Here is a 21759-nt window from a genome sequence, read left to right as displayed (position 1 = left end):
GTAAAAGCGTACTTCCATACTCCACAGTTAATAAAAATGAATTTTCACTCTAAAGCACAGCATTCAGGATTAATTGTTACTGCTGGAAACTTGTACGCATTTCACAACAAACGTTAATTCAAATTGTTGAACCAGTTTAAGGGATCAATATGGCTTAGGCATAGACCTCCTGTCCCACCAAAAAGCATACAGGTTTGTAAAAAAATCAAATAGCAAGTTTGCCATGGGGGAAGAAAAGGCAGCCACTGAATGAAAACAGCCTTTCTGTGTGAAGAGATGACTTCTTAATTTTAACCCCCACACCCAGCTTCATTGGATGAGTGCCATCACCATTTTTAGTATTATCTACACTTTGTTGTTGTTATTCTGACAGCTCAGCCTGCAGTCTACATTTTATAGAGATGCAACAAAATGGTATCTAACACTTAAGTCCTGTTAATTCCTGGAGCTGGAATTTGGTAGCACACAAATTTTTGACACAAACTTTGTATCACACTTCCCAATTTGCATAGTATAATACTACACACTTTCAGAAATAGTGAACCTTGCAGAAACCTGGACTAACTCTCAGTCTGTATTCAGGTATATTTAAGATCTTGTCAACTGCCCTACCTTAATTGTATTTATCAGTGGAATACAGGGCATTTAATTTCACAGCATCTGTCTAAAATAGCTGTAGAGTTGCTGGTTAAAACTTTCAGGGGTTTGTTAGGTTTGCTGCTCATGCTTGTGTGTAGAGGGATACTTGTTGGTACTATGTGATCGGGAAAACAAGGACTAGGAGTTTGGATCTAAAAAGAAACTCTTCCCTGCTAACACAGAAAACTATGAGGTACACTTTTCAGTACTGGAGTGAGATAAGTCTAAGTATGGTGTTTGCGCAGTGATGGTTAATACACTTAGAAAACTCTGTATCAAAATTCTGAGGCTTCATTTTACAGATGCTAAAGACTGACAACTACTGATGTAGTTCTAAAATACTTTATGTATTTTTGCATGCCAAAGCCACAAAGAGATCATCGTACTGGGTTAAAGCTATGCTGTATGTAAATTCTAGAAACTGGAAGGGACCAATTCAAGTAGTTCTCGATCATAATGCTTCTTTGGAAAATGTTACGGTATCGTGGCATCACAAGTCAGATCTGCCTGCTAGTTGCCATCACCATGTGTAACAGTTTTAAAATTTTCACATCAGTTTTCATGTTTGTCATGTTTTCCAGTGAATTCCGACAAACACAACCCAAGATGTTTCATTACACTGACCAATTAGACTATTATTTTTATAAGCTCATTTTATTTCTTTGCTGTACAAAGGCAGAAATGCAGACCATCTCAATAAATCTGTATCAGTAACTACCTAGACATCATACAGATATATACAAAAAGCCCAATTATTTAACTTCACTGTTGATACCATAGTTCATGTAGAGCTGGATGCAAACAATGCAAACAGCATCTATACAATGTAAGGCATAATTCATTATATTTACATCTTGTTCCTTATAAAGGTTTCTGACACACTGCTTCGTTACACTCATATCTGACAACTGTGCTTAGTAGTGCAGCCTCAGAACAGAAAAGTGCATTTCTTTATTATATACATTATCATAAGAATTGTGGAATGTTCCAGAAATAGTTTTTAAATCTTCATTTTTAGAATTACCTGCCTCTGTCTTCTGTCAATTAAAATTATTTCGTAAACTAAAAATACCATTGACCCAAAGCTCTGCGGATCACATCCAATTACTAAAACAAAGCTCCTAAAAGCAACTCTAGGAACTCTTTGTCTTTTGACTTGAGAAGATAAGCAATCCTCTGAAAGCACTCCACCAACTCATCGCTATTTTAAATTTAAAACACTTTGGAACATTTCAGTTACTAAGTTTGCAGATCTGAGTGGCTTTGGAAAATTTCTATAAAACAGATATTTACATTCTGTATTAGACTTTCGAGTTGTAATTAATTTGTCATCTCAGATGGTGTGATGATTTTCTTCCACTGGAGAGCCCACTTTAAAAGAAAAGTAAAAAAAAGGAATACAATTACTGTCATTTTAGGAAAGACTCACAGTCAAAAATGGAAAGTCAACTCTTCCCTTCACCTATAAAGCCGCACTGACAAAAATAATTTATCTTTTGTGTTCCAAGCTACTGCAATTCCTGACACGTTTATTTTCAAGCCACAACATCCTGCAGCACTGGGGCTCTTGGAAGAGTATATTCAGCCAATCTTGTTTTAGGAGACTGAAATATATCCCTTCTTCTGTGCCCTCCTATAGATAGCAGTCATGAGCAAGAGCAGCACACTCTTTTGTTTTAAACAGCATCTTAACTCTCATGACAACCATTTCCACTGAGCTGCTGGAGCCTGCAGTGAGGCAGCGGAGAACTGACACACAGCTCCATCTGCACAGTGCAGCTTCAACAAGAAACCAGTAAGGAGCAAAGGAAGGAGAGGGTCAGGGAACAAGAGTGCTTCCCTATGTGTGCACGTGCTTTGACTCTGACCTCCTGCTGCTGTGAGGTAACAGAACAGCAGAGACTTCTCTTCAGGCATTTCCTATACTCCCACAGATCTTGGCCCACAAACTATGCCCAGAAAATTACGTTGGTTTTCAACTGTATCAGAATGGTACGACTGTCCTTAAGGAAAAAAAAACCCACCCAACAAAACAAGGTTACATGGGATAAAAGTGTAAATGGAAGACACTACCTTCATCAGGAGAAACTGATAACTCAGTTTCAGAAGTGACAGTATCCATGTCTTCAAAAGTTTTGGCACCTGGCTTCTCTTGTTCCCCCTCACATAGGTACACATCAATGGGTCCTTTTGTGCTCTTCACATGTACTTCTATGCAATCCTATAAAACAACCACTTGCATATAAACCAAAGAACAAATCTTACACATCAATTAGCTACTTTTGCACATATTTTCAAGCCAACAGATTTAAGAACAAAAATACTGGAATAATGTTCAAAATTGTGTTACTAGTTCTAGATAATTTATGACTATGGCATAGAATTGTAGGCCATTGAGCGGTAAAACAGCATTTACATGTTAATAAGATCATTATCAAATCATGCTCATACCTTGTTTGGTTAGATATACAATTTTTATAGATTTTGATATAGAAACATTAACAACTCTTCAGAAGTTCCTTCATCCTAGTAAATAATCAAACTGATAGTGGACATAAGTAACATTCATTACAGCTGTTCCATTCTCCATTCTGGCAAAACCAATTAACTAAAGCTCAGACATGTTTATTGTTTTAATGATTTAGGCAAACAGAAAAATACTGAAAATAAGTTTCTTATACTATTAACTCTACAACATTCTTTAGTGGCCTACAAGAACTGTAAAATACTAGTATTTGCTGAACATGACAAAGAAACTGGAAGCAATTACATTGCTCTTGCAACATCAAATTTGACAACTTTTATTCCCATAAGAGAAATGTATAGAACTTACTTCTTTAGGAATTGGTATTTCCAATTTGGTTTCCTCTGGAGCTTTGATTGCAATCACAATCTGTCCTTGAAATGCCTGAATGCTACGGATATCCTGACAGGTCACATAAGCTAGTGTATACATTGGTCAAGGACTCTATAAAATCATTTGCTAATAGGCAGAATCAAAGAGTATGATGTTAAGTTATATAGAAACAGAATATCAGCTTAAGAAAAGTGGTAAATAGTTTAGCTGAAGTAACTTTAATACTTAGTAAAATTAAGCATTAGCTAACAACCTGAAAACCTTTTTTATTTATACATAGAAAAGCTTTTTTAAAAAGTATAGATATTCAATAATAAACACCCAAACACATTTGGCAAACCATTTTCACAGTCATAAGTCCACAAAGTGGAGGTAATACTGCCCTTGAGAAACTACCTCTTTGGTTTGTAGCAACTATATAAGCAAGGAATTTTCTAAAAAAACTATAGGTGCAATGGAAAATACATAAGGTGCAATGAAAAATTTTCCTGACATTATACAGAAAATGGCACATTTTGTTTGGCAGAATGTTGCCTCTGCTCAAACAAGGAAGCTAAGTTGCATCTTATTGTAACCCAAAGCCAAAATGCAATGTTTGTCGTAGTAAAACAAATCCCTTTATTATCAAAAGCTATCTGAAAGACAAGACCATACTGGAATTTCTCTCAAGAGGAAAATCATCACTAGGACACAAGATTTTATCAACAGGCCACCAGGAACGCTGCTTGGATCCTCTTTCTCATTTTCGTTCTTCTGCTGTGCAAAGATCACACCAAGTAGCATTCCCCAGAGAACAGGCCAGATTGCACATGATACTGAAAACTAGGGCACATGACTTGTATAGACTAAAATAACCAAAAAGTTGCCTATTATAAAACTTATTATCAACTACTACTGCATACCTGTGGTATCAGCCTATGCTTATTACTAGATACGCAAGTACTTACAACCAAAACCACATGTTAAAGTAAGAGTTAAAAGGATATTTTGCATTTTCTTTGTCATCTGTTAGCTCAAATAACTGATGAGCACAATCATGGATTAATTCATCCAGAGCTTCTTCCATGCTTGCTAAGTCAGAAAGTTCATCTTTAAGACTTTGCTTTTCTGGTGTTCTTCCAACAATGTGGTCAAGATTAGAACCTCTAGAAGGACATGAAAGTTGTCTAGTATGTTTATTTATATAAGAGCCTGTTTATTGAGCACAAAGTATACAAACAGAAAACAACTGGGAACTCTGGCATTCTTTACTCTTCCAAAATACCGTTCATTGTGCATTTACACTCGATAATTGTTAATAGGGAAAATAATTCAGAGAGCCTAAAGACACAGAAGTAAAATAATTTTATTAAAAGTAATTCAGTATGTTTAAAATTAATTTCAAAGTTATATTACTAAACATTGTTGCATTTTATTGTTTCAGAAGTTAGAAGCTTCAATGCCAACTCACATCCACTGGATAAGATTCTTAGATCTTTTCTGAATTAAGTGGATTCCATCCAATACATTGGTGATGTCATACACTCTTCGTTTTCGTACTCCAAGTGTTGTTGCTACTTCATTTAAATCAAGAACACCATCTGGAGCTGTTCTGATAAGATCCATGAATTTTTGGGTCAAATAAACCAAAGATGCATCAAATCGAGGCTTTCTGGCTTTCAGAGTTCCTGTAAAGTTTTGATACAATATCTAGGGTAAACTACTACACAAGTATGAAGCATTCCTAAAAAAAAAAAAAAAAAACAAAAAACAAACCACATACAATAGTGATGAAGTAGCAATGAAGATAAAAGTCTGAAAGCACTGTGATTATTAACACTGACATGGCAATGACATACCAAGTCTATTAACTACATATACCTTCATTTGTTTGCAATGACTGTACTGGTAGTGTGGATATTAATAGTTGTGGAACTGTATGTTCTGTAGGACATGAACTCATACTACTGAATGAAAACCAGTGAAACCTTCAGTTAACTATAGATAGCACTGGCATTGCCAAAGAACTGCAGCACTATCATCTACTCCATGACACTGTAAAAACATCTTTTTCACACCTTTCGGTCCAGATTAACCAGATCTTAAAAATAACATTCACAAGTATGGTTCAGGATTTAGCTTGGTTTCAGGAAATGTTCCAGCCTGGACATGACCAATTTCTTCTAGAGTAGAAGAACTTAAATACATGGATAAACTCTGGTTGTACGATTTGACCTCAGGGCAAAAAACTGCTCATGCCATTGTTCAATTTAGTAATTCAACAATGATCTAGATACCAGGACACCATTGGTTTAAGAGAGATCTCTGTGCTATGTGTATCTATTACCAGCATACTTGCAGAAAGAGCAGAGAAGTAACTGGTGAACAGCTTGTTTAACTATATTGTTATTTATGTATGTGTAAACAATGTATTTGAGGCACAAAAGAGATGTGGTACATATGGACTCATCTGGTGATCGAGTCAATGAATGATTGGAAAATCCTGCTGTTACTTGTCCTTTGTCCTGCAAAACAAATCAGGTATTTTATATCTGATCAAACTGTGTCACTGAATATTCCAGTCTAAAACTTCAAGAGAATGTGTATGCATGTGTCAGGAAGCTTCCCTAGGAAGCGTTATACTTCAAACTTCAGTATTTTTCCCAGGAGGAATGAGAAATTACTTTTACTTGGTGTATTACACCTATTCCGTGGCTACAACATTGTGCTCTCTTGAACATGAAGTGACAGGTTCAATAACTCAGTTTTGGACTGTGTTACTGAGAGATGAGTAGTACTATTCATTTGGCGAGAAAAAAATGAAAACCAACACAAATTCACACAAGCTTGTATTTACATTTGTTAAGTACCAGCTGAAAACCAACATTTGCCAGTACAACGTTCCACTTTTCCCTAACTCACATTTCCAGTGGATTATTTTCTTTATAGCAGTGGGAAGGTACGCTTGCAGCAAATTTAAGAGGAAAAACTATGAAGACTGTGTTGCTTCGTATCTCTTATTTCATTTAGTCTACAGCAATCCTCCTGTTCTGTTCTCATTTGTTACAGCATGTACTCTGCATTGTAAAAAACCATGAAATAATCCAGGAATAATTTTCACATGTGGAATACAGCAACTTACTTCTCACAAACCGTACGTCATCATCCACACTCAGCTTGATCATTGGTGGCTGGATAAAAAAAAACAACAACAAAAAACAACAGACATAAAATGCCACCAACACAGGAAACTTCTCCAGAAGAAACCCTCAAATCAACTCTAGATACTACAGCCATCTGACTGCTGACATTTCAAGATATTACTGTGAAGCCGTGTCACTGGATAGAAGGGATACATGTTCATTAACTCTTGCCAGGATTTTTAGCCCTGCACCTCAGCACATCTCCTTTTCTTGGAAAGCAGGAAATACCAGTGAAGTCCCTAATGCTCAGGCAATGATCATAACACAGATACCTGCATAAACTCTACGAATGCAAGCTTCACCTACTCCATGTAACAGCTTACATACAGAAAATACACTGCTATTATATGGCATTGCAATTATACAGCACAATAAAAGACTGAAGCAGAGTCTGCTCTGGTCAAGAAACTGACATGATGAGCCTAAGCAGGTACTTCATTCCACCCCTCATCCTAATTTAACAAAAAGCGTATATTCAAATTCATTCGTTCCAGCTGGAAGAGAACTGAGGAAGGTCTTGGGTCCAACCTCCAACTCCATACAGGAAAAGCCATTAGATGAGAGCAGCTCACTCAAAGCTTTATCCAGCTGGGTCTTGAAAATTTCAGGGAATGAAGGCTACACCTCTGCTTGTCTGTACTTGCAGGGAAAAAGTTTCACTTTACATCAAGTTGCAAGCTCATGGCTACTTGTTTTCAGCTTTCCCTCATACACAGTTGCAAGGTGACAGCTTCTTGTTTATGTCCACACAGGTCCTTGCAGCAAGATGGTCCTCTAACCCAGGGTGACACCCCTGTACCATTGCAGGGTTTAGGCTGAGATGCAGGACTTCGCAATTGAATTCTCATCTTCCTTGGTTGATGTTTATACGGTGTCTGATGACCCATTCTCCAGCCATACCTAGCTGTCTACAGCATCTTCCTCACTTGTAAACAAATGTGCACCTTATGTCCTCCTACTGACAGGATAGATGCCTGGACAGACCCCTGAGGCACTCCATTTAACAATCCACTTCTGGGTAAAGTATGAACCTCTTTAAGCCTAACAATCCAGACAAGTGAAAAAAACTCATCTAGTAGCTTAAAATCTGTTACACCCCAACTCAAAGAGGAGAATACTACAGAAGACTGTTTCAAAAGTCCTGCTAAAGCTAACTGAGATGACATCTAATCATTTCATCACCAAAGGTAACCAAATTGCAAGTATAGTCATGTTGGCTATTCTCAATTGCCTTCTTTTGTGAGCCTAGAAATAACTTCCAAGAGAACTTGCTTCATGATTTTTGAAGGGACTGAAGTGAGGCTGACCTCTCAAAGATCCTGACAGCAACCTCACAATGACATCAGCCAGCTCTCTCAGGATGTAGTCCAGGCAGGTCCTATGGGTTTGTTTGGGTTGAGAGTTCTCACAAGAGCCCTACCTCAACACCTTTCCACTGCTGGTTGTTCTCTCCTTGAATACTTTCCCTAACACAAAGCCTACAAGACATCAGTTCTAAAGACCCATGCAAGAAGGCTGAGTACTTCAGCCTTATCTGTGTCATTTCTTCCTAAAGCACCTGTCCCATTCAACAGCAGGTTCACATACCCCTCTACCTCCTTTCCTACTATGTAGTTGTCACCTTTGACATTCCTTGCTAGCTTCAACACTAGAACTTTGTACCTTCTAGCATCATATATATACATCCAATATTTTTTAACCTCCTTTATGGCCTGTTCTTCCTTTCGCCTCCTACATATGTTCTTTTTGCCCTACCCAGAGTGCAGATATAGCTGTGCCTATCCCTCAATGCATCTAATTCTTGTCATGAGTATCAGGATAAAATGTCCCTGTCCTTAGAAACTTCCACCTTTTTGGCTCTTCCAGCTTTTCAAACTGCTTCCCCTAAAATCTCAACTACCTGTTGCCTGAATAAGTGAGAATAGTGGTTACTAGCCTTCCTCAGTACACTCTTAAACTCCATTATTCCACATCCTTGACTTGCCTGTTTATGAGAAGCAGATTCAATAGAGCATCATCTCTGGCTGCCTCATCTAAACACCTACATAAAGAAGCTGTACCTAACTCCCTTTGTTTCTGACAATCATCTCCAATAATAAGACATTTCTAATTACCAGCATAAAACCTCATGTAAAATGTTCAGGGCTTTAAGACAATACTAACCAGTAACGTTTAGCCCACTGTCAAGGTTGATAAAAATAAGCATTTTAAAGAAGTTTCATAGAATTGAAAGTAGGCCTGAGTTGTTTGGTTTTTTTTGTTAGCTATCTCATAACATTACTAAAAGCAGTGATGGAAGGTGCATAGACTATCTGAACAGCACAGATATTCCAAAAAGTACAAAATACACAGTTGTAGTCTGTGTTTCTAAAACATAGCTACAATGTATTTAACTCGATTAAGAGGCTAGAGGTCACATAAATTTTAAAAAGGTATCCCTTTGTACTATCATTACTGCATTTTCCTTTCCCGGGCAGGCTCCTAAAATGCAGTGTAGGAGGAATGTATCACAACGCCCTGTCGTGCACCACTCTGGCTAGGCCTGCTACATCTTTCCAGCTCAGGGATCCACCTCCTGCCCAACAGCCGAGAGGAAGGACTTTGGGGAATCTCCTTAAAAACCCCCCCGCGGCGGAAGCAAAGCGTTGCAGCGCCGTAGCGCCTTTTCGCCATCCACAGGCAGCACCTCCCTTCCCCGCCTGCCGTGTACCTCACTCGCACGCAGCGTGTCCGGCCGCAGCGGCCTCAGACGCTCCCACTTACAAGGGCTGGCCATATTGGCCTGGCCCCTCCTCCTTCCCCTGGCCAGCTGGCCGCGGCCTAGCGCGGCAGGAGGCCTCCCCTGCCCTGGGACAAGACGGCGGAGGGCAGGCGTCTCAGACGCTTTCACGACGAACCTGCGACTCCATGTCCGAAGAAGGCGCCGCCATCCTCACCCCACCTCCAGGAGGAGGGGGCGGCAGGGGCCCTCCCGCCACCGCAGTCCGTTATGGCCGTCTCTCCCCTGCAGCACTCCGCGAGCGGACGGTTGGGCGGGAGAGCGGAAGGCGCGCACGCGCTCTCCCGCCACAGCCGCGGCGCTAGCGAAAGTAGCGACAACCGAACCTTCCCTCTCAGAGCGGCGAAGACCCCGCTGCTCTCACCCAGCGGCCCCTGCGCTGCGCTCGCACCGCCGCCCCGCCCACTCCGACTTTCCGTCCCACCCGTCTGCTGCCGGTGGGGAAGTAGAGTGTGTAACTTTGGCGCCATGGTTCCGTGGCTGTTGAGCGGAATCCTCTCCTTTGAATGCTGGGAGGAAGGAGACTTCGGGTTTCGCTCGGAGTGGTGTTTTCTCCACTCTCCTCAACCTGCTGAGTGGCGGCGAAAATTTGTTCACGCCTTTCCCCTTGTCTTGGAATCATAGAATGCCTTGGGTTGGAAAGGACCTCTAAAGATCACCTAGTCGACCCCTCCTGCAGTGAGCAGGGACATCTTTAAACAAGATCCGGTTGTCCAACCTGACCTCGAATGTTTCTATGGATGGGGCTTCTATTGCCTTTCTGGGCAGCCTGTTCCCAGGGCTTCACCACCCTCATTCTATAAAATGTTGTCTTCCATCTAGTCTAAATCTTCCCTCTTTTAGTTTAAAACCATCACCCCTTGTCTGTTGAAACAGGCTCTCCTAAAGTCTGACCCCATCTTACAGGGCTCTCTAAGTACTGAAAGGCAGCAAGAAGGTCTCCCTGGAGCCTTTTCTCCAGACTAAACACCCCCAACTCTCTCAGCCTTTCTTCACAGGAGAGGTGTGCCATCCCTCTAAGCATTTATGCTCAGGTCCTCCTCTGGATCTGTTGCAAGGGGTCCATGTCTTTTTTGTGCTGAGGGCCCCAGAACTGGACATAGCACTGCAGGTGAGGGTCTCACCAAAGGAGAGGGGCAGAATCCCCTCCCTTGACCTGCTGCCCATGCTGCTGGGGATGCAGCTCAGGAGACAGTTGGCTTCTGTGCTATGAGTGCACATTGCTGGCTCCTGTCCTGCTTTGCTGGTCTTGCCAGTGAGGTGCAGCTGGCAAGGGGATCTCTGTTAAGTGCTGCAGTGGGCCAAAGGGGATTAAAATGAGGACGTTCTCACCATTTCAGTTACTGCAAGGAGGGAGGTTTTTTTTCTTCCCTCCCTGTGCATCATGAGCATTGAGAGAGCACCCATCACGAGTACAATCCTGTTGTGTTAGAATAATTAGTATTACATTCTTGCCAAATCATCTGATTCTGTCACAACCTGCTAGCATAAAGCCAAAGCTTTGCATGTCACTTGCTGGAGACAGAAGGATTACATACCCATGTGAAGAATAAATTAATTATGAGATTTGCAACTGAAGAGCTACGTATCTTCTAGCACCAGAGAAGATCCAATACATGTGGCTTGTCTAAGCCTGTCAATTTACCTCCCAGCAGGAGGCCCTAGATCCTTTCCCAAATTTCAATTCCATTGCTTCTGCCCTGTCTTCCACACTTTTGACAACCTTTTACAAGCACTGACTGTTGCCTTGCTCATTTGTCAGTATCAGCACTCATCTCAAATTTTCCAGTTTAGTAGGTAACTTCTGTTTGTTAGAAAAAAACCATTTATTTAAAATACAATTCCCTTTTATCCTCTTATCGAATCTGTTGACTGATTGCTCTTTATGTCAATTTATTGTGTTCTGCCATATATTACAACAGGTTAGTCTGTCATGGAGTTATCTTCCTTCAAAAAATTGTCAAATATTCTGCTTTCCCCACTTACACCCTCACTGAAATGTCCAGTTACTTCCATTCCCCATCCTTAGGGCAGATGCTCTGCAGAAATATGAATTTCATCAGATATTGTGGAAAATGACCTATCTGCTGTGAGACACTCAAAGCCGTGAAGAATTCATTCATGCCAGTCTGGACAGCTCAATAACACTCTATTATCTTGAAAAAGTACTGAATTACTTTTAATTTACTAGTTGTTTCACATTACTTCAGGTTAGACATTCCTTTGGAGTAGCTTATGTCACCACTGATACATCAGATGCCTTCGTAGACGATGGAGATTTCTTCATGCTCTAGTCAATTTACAAGAAAAAAAAGGCGGTGGAATACGTTACAGCTCCTCAAAGATATGATGCTTGTGTTTCAGGAGACATGAAGCTTGGTGTTTTGCAATTAAGCACAACATGCAATTGTTGTTGTCAGTATTCTAAGGAGAACTTAGACTCTTGCAGATACAAAAGGTTTTCCTTCTCTGGAGACTTTCAAACCCCACCTGGATGCATTCCTGTGTGGACTACCCTAGGCAATGCTGCTTTTGGCAGCGGGGTTGAACTCAATGATCTCTGGAGGTCTCTTCCAATCTCTAACATTCTGTCATGGAACCTGAAATGTAAAAATGCTGACTTTTCTATGAGCAGCATGAACCTTCCTAGCTATCCTGTGGTCATAAATGTAGTTCCATAAGGAATGAGTATTTATTCCCCTGTGTCCTATTCTTAATTGTAAGACACCCTCGCCATTGTAATCACAGATTCTATAAGCCCACTGTGATAAAGCAGGGGTTTTTTTTGTTTGTTTGTTTGTTTGTTTTTTTTTTGTTTGTTTGTTTTTTGTTTGTTTGTTTTCCAGCTGGAAGAACAAACTGGTATGAAATAGGTATCTTGGGCTGCTTTCATGTGGGATGATATAAGGAATGTGCCATAGAGCATAAAAATCATGAAATAGGATTTTTATGATTGTTGGGTAGTCAGCTATTGAGGGAGGCTAACAAGTCATAGTTTGAGAATTAGGATACATGAATTTCTGTATTAACCCATGTGGAAAACATTGCATCAATATTTAACTATGCTGTTGTTCTAGCCAGTCATAAGATCAAATTCTATTGTTCCTGTGCTTCTCTGTCCTTGGCTGCTGAAAAATGTAACCAAGCAAATAAAAGCCTCATGTGGGTTCAGATTCAGAAAGACTTTTCTGTATTTACATGAAAATTACAAAACCTAATTTTTCTTTTAAATGAAAATTAGATTTTGGAGTAACTGACTGGACTATCCAGAGTTTTGGCTGTGACATTCTGTTGATTGAAGAGTTTGATTCTAGTGTGCTATTATTTTCATTTTATAAAGCTGATGATGAAATGTATCCCACATTCTTTATTACTCTTGTAGATGAAAATGTAAATTGTACTCCATTTACTGTTATTTTACTGCATATGAGAAAGACCACGCGTTCTTCAGGTGTTCATACAAAACATGATTCTTCAAATGGAAGTTTTGTTTCTTTATCTGAAAGTTTTCTTCAAATGACTTGATTCTTAATCTGCCACCAGAGGGCAATAATTCTATTTCCTAAATCTGATCTTTAACCATCAATGCATACTGGAACAGTGGTTTCATTAAAATTTTTGTGGGACTACACGGAATCATTAAGGTTGGAAAAGACCTTCAGCATCACTGAGTCCCAACATATGAAAGCAAAACACAATAAAAAACCAAACCAAAACAAAATCCCCCAAACAACCAAACAACCAAAACCAAACCAAAACAAGAAAACTTGCGTAATTGAATATTTCACACTGCACTACTTAGGCATGCAGGTTTTACTTCAATTTTAAGCAGCTGAAATTAGAGTGTTTTACAAAAGTTTTTACTGGTGAATCTCACACAGCACTGTAATGGTGCAAGGTTTGGTTTTCTTGCAAGATAGGATGTTTTGTGGCTTTTTGTAGATTGTCATTGTAATATTTTAAAATTTGTCTTGAATTGTTATACTATTTATTAGCCTATATATGTAATCCTGAATTTGGGAATTATACCACTTGACAGGTACCTCTATATCTCTATATGATATGCATTTATTTTATTTGTGTATGTGGTAGTTCCAACATACTGCAGTTAAAGATAAGGCCAACTTCTGTAAAAAACAGTACAATTCCTTATCAAATGCAACCTTCCCTTTCATAGTGATACTCTTGTAAGTGGATTTTGCACTAGGTGCATATTTATTGTTGAAAAGATGAGCCAGAGGAAACATCTTCCTGCAAAGGTGAAAAAAAATACAAAATCATGAAAGAAAAAAATATAGCTGTAAGAATCTGTTTAAACTACATAGAACAACAGAATCATCCATATTTTTGTATGCAATTAGGTCTGGCTGTATAAAATTCCGAGCCTTACCAAGTCCTGAATGCTGCATAACGATTAGGCATAAGGGTGTGCAACATCACAGCTACCACAGGAGGATGTTATTTGCATAACCTGTCTTCTGGATGGGTTTCATGGACCATCTTCTGCTGACCTTAGGTGTGTCATGCCTCCTAGTTGCCCGATGAAGCCACCAAGAACAAAGAAGCACGGGCTAGAGTTTTAAAGTAACTTGTAGTTACTACATCTTCCTTGTGTCTGACCTTGGCCTTGCGGTAGCTAACTCACTGCTTAATTTTATACAGTAAGTAAAACAGACCTCATGAATTAAGTGCCTAATACATCTTCATACATCACCAGAGGGAGTCAGGTGCCTCTCAAGGCCTCCAGAGGGAGATCTTGTCCACCTAACTGAAGTGTTTAAGCAGACAAGAGCTTTTAGAATTCTTCATCATCACCTACCTCTCTCCACAATCTCTGTAACATGCATAAACACTTTAGAAGGAATAGTTTATTGCTTATTTAAAATTAGGCCCTTAAGAAGAACGTGCTGGTTAGCTGTAGTTGTATGTGATTTTTGGAAGACAGGTACTGACTACCTAAAGGGGTCTCTTGTTGTCGTAACTACTGAAAGTGAAAAAAGGACTACTGGAGCACGTTTGTCATTCAAGCTGAAAAGTCAGAGGACTTGTGCCTGTGTTTTCCATGATCTTAAAGGTGATTATTTTACCTTAAAAAATATGAGTGGTTACTTTCTCACTTTCATTCACTATTGCATCATTAGATTACACTGGTATTTAAGTCTGGCATTTCTGTGAAATGTTTGGAAGCTCCTTTGAAAAAACCTGTTCAAAATAAGGATTGAGAAACAAAGAGCATAAACAATAGGCAAACTGGATTTGGGAGATAACTCGTTATCCAGAGCACTTTTCATTAATCTGTATGGATCTTTTAAACTAATCTCCAAGTGGCAGGCGCTGGCTACTGTGCCTAGATTTCTTTCACACACAGATAAACGATCGAACTTTCCAGTTTCTCCAGAATGCTTCCACTTTCCCTTTATATCCCTGTTCTTCCTTGTGTATCTTCTGTTTTATAAACTCCTTTTCTGCGAGGGCTGTTGAAATTGCCTGTGCTTTAGACCCTAGAGCCGAATGAGGCATGTCTACTTGGGAAGATACCACATTCAGTGGGAAGCAGGGGTGAGGATGAATGAGACTAGAGAAGAAAAGGCAGGGGGGAAGGGTGAGGGGGTTGTATTCTTGACCTTAGGTAGCTGGTGCTGAGAGGTAGCGTATTGTGTCGAAGTACAGGCAGAACTAGAGTTTATATATGGGAAAGAGGGAGCGAGGAGGAGGGAGGAGGAAGCTGGGACAGCGAAAGGGGAGGAGGAGAGAGCAACATCTCTATCTTTCTTTGCACACCACGCTGCTAAACAGCGACGGGAGGCTCATGCTTCCCTAATATCCATCACTCCCTGCTTCCAGCGTGGTCAAAGACACAGCAACAAAGAGGGTCTCCGAGGTAAGATCCTTGCAACTTGCAAAGCTGTAGCATCTGCAAAAATAAGGAGAAGCAGCAGCAACGATACAGAGAAAAGATTATCAGTACCTGGGAATGCTCAGAGACGAAAGGGGGGTAACTGGAAGCCCAGATCCCCCAAAGGCTAAGAGAGTGCTAATAGCAGCAAGCAACGAGAACGGAGTAAGAGGGGAGCAGATCAGGTTTGAAGGGATCAGGATATCAGCCAGCAATATTCATCAGTGAGCAGTTTGTGTCCTAACTGCCTGTGTAGGAAGAGGAGATGATAAGTTAGAGCTATGAATGATACCTGAAATACATGGTTAAATAAGGCTTAAGAAAATATATGAATAGTTTACTTATCCAAAATGTTTTTCTGGAGTGAACAAGACAATTCATTAATTTGTGCATGTTAGAAGAAAACAAAAACAAAAACACCCCACCAAAACAAAACAACAACAAACCCTGAAAAGCAAAACTAAAGCCTGCATAACTGTTTTCACTTTTGTGGGGGTTTTTATATGAAAGTTTGATTTTTTCATCTTAGGACAATGTTTCAGTTAAGAAATGTATTTAGTAGCTACAAGGAGAAAAAAAAGCAAACCACACAAATTAAATGTTTTGGGTTTTTTTGAGTCAAACAAAATGGGCTGTTTGAAAATTGTTGTAAGAAGATATTTGTGATACCAAACCAAGGTATGCTGTCTGACCTGAGAAATACTGTTTCATTTCGTTTAGGAAAAAACAACTTAATTTTGTACTGACCTGAAATGAAATTTATAAATATGTTTGATTCATCCACCCAACCTAGAAGATCAGCAATTTGCTTAGGTGTTGTTATAAAGTGATTTTTTTATTTCTAGTTGTGGATAGTGGAAGCTAAAAAGGAGGCAGAAAGTATAGCATCTATATGCTGGAGAAATGGAGACTTTTCCATTGTGCTTTGTCTCAATTAGTTTTTTGAAGTATGAGCTACCTTGGTTTTGATCTAACACCTTATAGACCCTTCTGAAAATTATGAGCTCTTGATGGCAGTAATGGTAATATTTGCTGTTAAACATGGTGACCCAGCTATAAAGAAAATTAACAGTGGCTTGTATGTCTTATGAGTCTTTATGATTTAATGTCTGTTTTTTGGTGGTTTTTTTTTCCCACTATGAAACACAGAATTTGACTGCAAAGGTGGGCATTCTGGAGTATTTGTGTTTAAATGGAAGTTTCTGTGTTTTCCTCTCCACAATAAATAACTAAAATATCTGTAGTGAATTCATTTGGTGTATGAGTGGGAAAGTGAGAACCACTATTCTCTGCTGCCTTGGGGAACTTAGAGATGGTGGACCTGATTTTTATTAGCTTCTTAATTGCTAGTACTAGTGTGCATGGGATCAGCAACAGGTTCTGTACTGGTATACTTCAGTGTTGCCCCATTTTTCTTACAAAGGAGAGAACCACCACATCACAGCAATGGGACCTTTTTTCACCAGTTTTTCTAGTAATGTTAATTTCAGATGTTACAGTTCTGTTATGATTTTCAAACCATAAATACCAGTTTGGATTTGGTCACTTTATCTGGTGTGGTAGTTGGCAGCTGTAGCTCTGAGATGGACTTCAGTCCATCAGGGGTTTTATTAAAAAGAAAAAATGAAATAACTTCTTTTCCTATTAGCCTAAACCCTTGGTTATGCAACTAGTTTTATTTTTCTCAATCTAGCTTTGGTTTGCTGACTACAGGGATGCCTAATATATATTTGTGAAACCTCTTGTTCTGTCTTGTCCTTAATATCCAACTGTTTAAGAAAACCTCAAATTAATCGAGGTCTTAAAAGACATATTTTGGTGTTTTTGGTTTTTGTTTTTGTTTTTTTTTTTTTTTTTTAGAAAAACTAAACTTGCTACATAAAAAATTTGCCTATTTATTTATGTATTTGACTAAAGTCTGGATTTTCTGTGGCTTCTGCTAAAGAAATGGAATGTTCTAACTCTGGTAAAGTTTAACTGTGTTATGTGCATAAAAAACAATTGCAAACCAAACCTAACACAGTTCTGCTACTGCAGGTAAATTTTATTTGAAGCTAACTTTTTTTTTCTACTTAAACAATAGTTAGCTATTGTTCTTTTAAAACAACCTTCTATGAACTGCATTGTTCTTGAAGTTTATAAGGCTGGATGCAAAGCTCCCTGAAATCAGGAAGAGGCATTCCTTTGACTTCAAATGGCTTTGGATCAAGCTTGTCATGTGAGATTAGCTCCTGACAGAAGATCTTATAAGCAAAAGCACAGAAGAGAATGATTTAAGGATGGAATTTCACTTATGCTGTGATCATCTTTGCTTTGTGAATATTTGTTAGGCACAATGTTTTTGAAGTAATGCTTCATTTATTTATTGTTTAAAATGTCTGCATTCTTTGGTATTGTGAATATGTAGCTTTGCAGAAATTTTCTTCTTAGGTCTCACATCTATTGTCTATTTGTGTCTATTTGAAGGCTTTGTTAAGGGAGTCTGTCTTTCAATATGATAGTTCAGAATCTCTTGGATGAGATATTGTAACTTCAATAATACTATGCACACCATGCACAAATTTAAGGGAAGAGCTTTCTAATGTGAAATAGCAAGTTAAAAACAATGATTTGAATTGTTTTTCTTGTTAAACTCAGAGAACATTCTGTATAAGAATCTAATGGATTCTATAGTTTCTCTTTACAAAAAGAGAATGCTCTATGAAATGTGAAAGTGGCAGTCTGACATTGCAGTTTTTCTGCATTTGAAAAATATGCAACTTACACAATGTAAAAGTAATCGTGAGAAAAAAATGTTTTGCATAACAAAATAAACCAGAAACATTTTACAGCATACATATTGTAAGGCCAAATTTGGATTAGGAAGTTGTAAACCTTCAAAGGTGATTCCTGTTAACAAAAGCAAGCCTATCAGACTCCTAAACCCTCTAGTGATGCTGAGCATAATTATCTCTAAGGAAAAATTGCCTTTGGTTCTTATTGATTGTGGCTCTTGTAATGAATACAGAGTGTGCACAGCAAATAAGTGATTTGTCACTCATTTTTTTTCAGCTTCATAGAGCTAAAAGCATGTACTCTAAGCTGAGATCAGGCACAGACAGGGGGTTATTTTATGTGAAAAAAGCTACATGAAGATGCTTAAAAGGCTAGTGTAACGGGAAACAACCAAAATCTGCATACAAACATCCCTACTTAGACAAACCCATGACTGCATTCATGTATGACACACATGCACAGGGAAAACATTGCATCTTTAGAGATGAAAAGTCTTTGCTTCTTTTTCCACTTTATGGGTAATAATTCATTCAGTCTGCAAATCTGACTTCAAAACTTCTTTTACACAGACTGTGATAGGAGAAGAAGCTGTAATTTACTAAGGAAATGTAAATGTTATGCTTGTTTTGTAGACATTTATAGTTGTTCCTTTATAATTACATCTAAGGATTACAAAGAATATTGGTTTGATTTTCAGTTTGTCTTCATTTGCTATTATTCATGTGTTGCCTTTCATGCTTTAATGTTTATGTGAGGATTAAATGAAGGCTAACAAGTCACATAGCCAGTGGTGTATGTCGGAATAAACAGTAAAGAATTTTTCCATTTAGACATTTTATATCTTAGAAAAAAAATGCTGTTAAATAGAAATACCCATTGAGTGTTATATCAAGAAAATATTCTTCTAGCTAAACAGCACAGCAGTACTTAATTGCAAAAAGAAATCTGTAACCATATTAGAAGCATAATTTATCTAATTATGGAGTATAAAGAAATGAAAAGATTTTCATAGAAAGTGTATTAACATCAGAGGGAAAAAATAGGCAGTACTGATAAGGACTTGCCATCAAAGATGTATTTATAGGTATAACTCATATTGATACTTAGCTTATTGACTCTTTTAACACTTTTTGTGTTGTTTTAAATGGTTGCCTGTACAACCTATCTTTATTTTAAACCTAGATGTATTAGCTTTTAGAGTTCCTTAGTAGGAAAGTGTGGAGCTAGGTCATCTGTTTTTGAGAGAGAAAACACACCATCCCTGGAGGCATTTTAAAAATGAATAGATGTGCTCCTTCCTTCCTTCCTTCCTTCCTTCCTTCCTTCCTTCCTTCCTTCCTTCCTTCCTTCCTTCCTTCCTTCCTTCCTTCCTTCCTTCCTTCCTTCCTTCCTTCCTTCCTTCCTGCCTGCCTGCCTGCCTGCCTGCCTGCCTGCCTGCCTACCTGCCTCCCTCTTTTCCTCCTTTTCTTCCTTTTTAAAAAATGTTCTATGTACTGTAATATTTAAGTACACCTTGATATGATTCTTAGTAGAGTTTGTAGTAGGATTGGAAGAGTTAAGTGGGGATTTCTGAAAGGCAAGCTATTAATTTCATGTACTCATCTACAAGCAATCTTTACACTGACAATCTTACATCTTCCAATTTGACAATCATATATATGGAGGTTTTGTACAAAAAGCAAAAGGGCTCCTGCTCAGAGAAACACTCGAAGGAACAACTAGGAAAATGGGCAGTTGCAGTTTTCTGGGAAGATGTACTTGACACAGGTGACAGAATAGAAGGAAAGTACAGTCAGCTTTTTTCCCTAGAATTATTGAACAGGCAGAGAGTTTGCTAACGCAAAACCTGGTTTTATTTGTACCAGTTGAGATAGATGTGCTAATGAGGCTCTTTGATGAATGGACTTGCTAGTCTTTAATGCACCTGTCTTTGGCTCCACCACTGATCATTCTTGCTTTCTGTGATGTTCCTGTCTGGTATTTCTGTAGCTTAATTCATGTATGTTATGTATGGTCTAGAATATTGCTTCATGGGATTAATTTTATGCTCCCATCTGAATAATCAAGCCATAAGATTACTGTTCATATGGATGCCTTTTTTATGGATGAAATATCTGTCTAGGGGTCTGCCTTCCCATGTTGAGGAGGCAATGATTCCATGTCCTGTGTATGTCAGATACATGTTTTTATCTACAGTGTGGCTGATTAGTTAAAGTCCATGGAAAATGATGGTATTCTTCATTTATAATGCAAGCTTTCTACTGAATGTAACACTGAAATGTTTTTGTAAAAAAATGTACTTATCAAAAAGCTAGAGAATGATGTTATAATCCCTGAAAATTAAAATGCTTTGTTTACCTCTATGCATTTTTAGTATTCCATTATTACTGTGCCTTAAAGGATCCCTACAGTCTCAAAAGGCCAGTTTACCTTTTTTCAATTTCATAGGAATTAAAATATTGACATCTGTAAAATCACAGGCAGTGACTGTGTGTATTCTTTTATAGATCTTAGTATACATCTTTCCTTGTGTCTACCTTGCTTTCTTTTATGCAGCGAAGTTTCCTGAGCCATTCTGGTGCTTATTTTAGTTCTTTTTTGCAGCCAGCATTTGAAATGCACAAGGGGAAGCCAAAAGCAGCTGAGGGATACAAGTGAGAGTATCAGTGGGTATGAAAAAGAATGGAGCAAGAAGGGCAGGGTGGTTTCTTAGTTTATTCCCAGGTTTCAGCCCACTGATAACATTCACTGTGTGAATGGTGTTCTCTCTTTTACAGTAATTCAATGATTTCTCTCTGAAGCAAAACTTAAGCATTGTTCTGGAGCTAATTTATTTCAAAGACTGCTCCCACTAGGTAAAATAGTGACGTGATTACTTGTGACTTTCTTAATCCCACACAATTTTCCAATGCTGTTTAACTAAATCTCTTGCACTGTGTGTAATGTGATGCAACATCCTGGTTCCTGTATCACATGCTTTTAGTTACTTGCCAAAAAATGTTGCTCTGATAAAATCTGCAACATTGCCTGCATAATAATGGAGTTAAATTGACTGGGGCAAAGACCACACACAAATATTTACGTCAGGGCTATGCAGGCCCAACAGAGGACCAAAGACACTTTGCCAAACATCAAAAGATGTGAATATGATCCTGCAAGGAATTCTCCATCCCTTAACATAAAGGGCAGGACAGGTCTCTCTTTCTAGGCCACATGCTTTTAGCAGTAGAGATGTAAGGTCATTTTGGGAGGCCAGTCTGAATGTGAAGTAATGGTGTGCAGTATGGCAGCAAGAAAGCAAAAATTTATGGATGGTACTATCTTAATTTCAAATTAGCTGCATTGTTCCATGGCATTTTCGTGGTGGTATTGCTTTTGCCTGTGATTTGGTTTCTTTGGCAATGTATTCACTTTCTAAAGAAGGAGGGTTGTCTTGAATTCAAGCTAAATCTTATTAACTGTTAGAATGATGTATTTAAACTTTGCAGATGTGGTCTTAATCCACAAGGAAAGCTTCCCTGAGGTTCATTTTTTCCATCATGTCTTTCTGTGGATCCAGGATGAAATATTTTTTAAGGTGCATCTTTTGATATATTCAATTAGAAATTACTTACACAGTTGTCAAGATAGG

The 21759-nt window shown here is 38.6% G+C and overlaps 1 protein-coding gene across 1 annotated transcript; it reads right to left on the bottom strand.

The window, feature by feature from the left end:
* Positions 1-1714: 1714 nt before the first annotated feature.
* Positions 1715-9454, bottom strand: E2F6 (E2F transcription factor 6). Its single transcript, XM_054383580.1, has 7 exons — positions 9389-9454; positions 6618-6666; positions 4947-5163; positions 4483-4641; positions 3473-3587; positions 2713-2860; positions 1715-2010 (listed from the first exon to the last, which is right to left on the bottom strand). The coding sequence occupies exons 1-7, from the start codon at positions 9452-9454 to the stop codon at positions 1973-1975; spliced, it is 792 nt and encodes a 263-aa protein (XP_054239555.1). The 3' UTR covers positions 1715-1972.
* Between the last annotated feature and the right edge of the window lie 12305 nt (positions 9455-21759).

The sequence above is a fragment of the Indicator indicator genome, chromosome 9 (genome assembly GCF_027791375.1).
Source record: "Indicator indicator isolate 239-I01 chromosome 9, UM_Iind_1.1, whole genome shotgun sequence".
NCBI classification, from domain to species: Eukaryota; Metazoa; Chordata; class Aves; order Piciformes; family Indicatoridae; genus Indicator; species Indicator indicator.
Note: the sequence above shows the minus strand (reverse complement) of the source record. Positions and strands in the feature narration are given on the sequence as shown.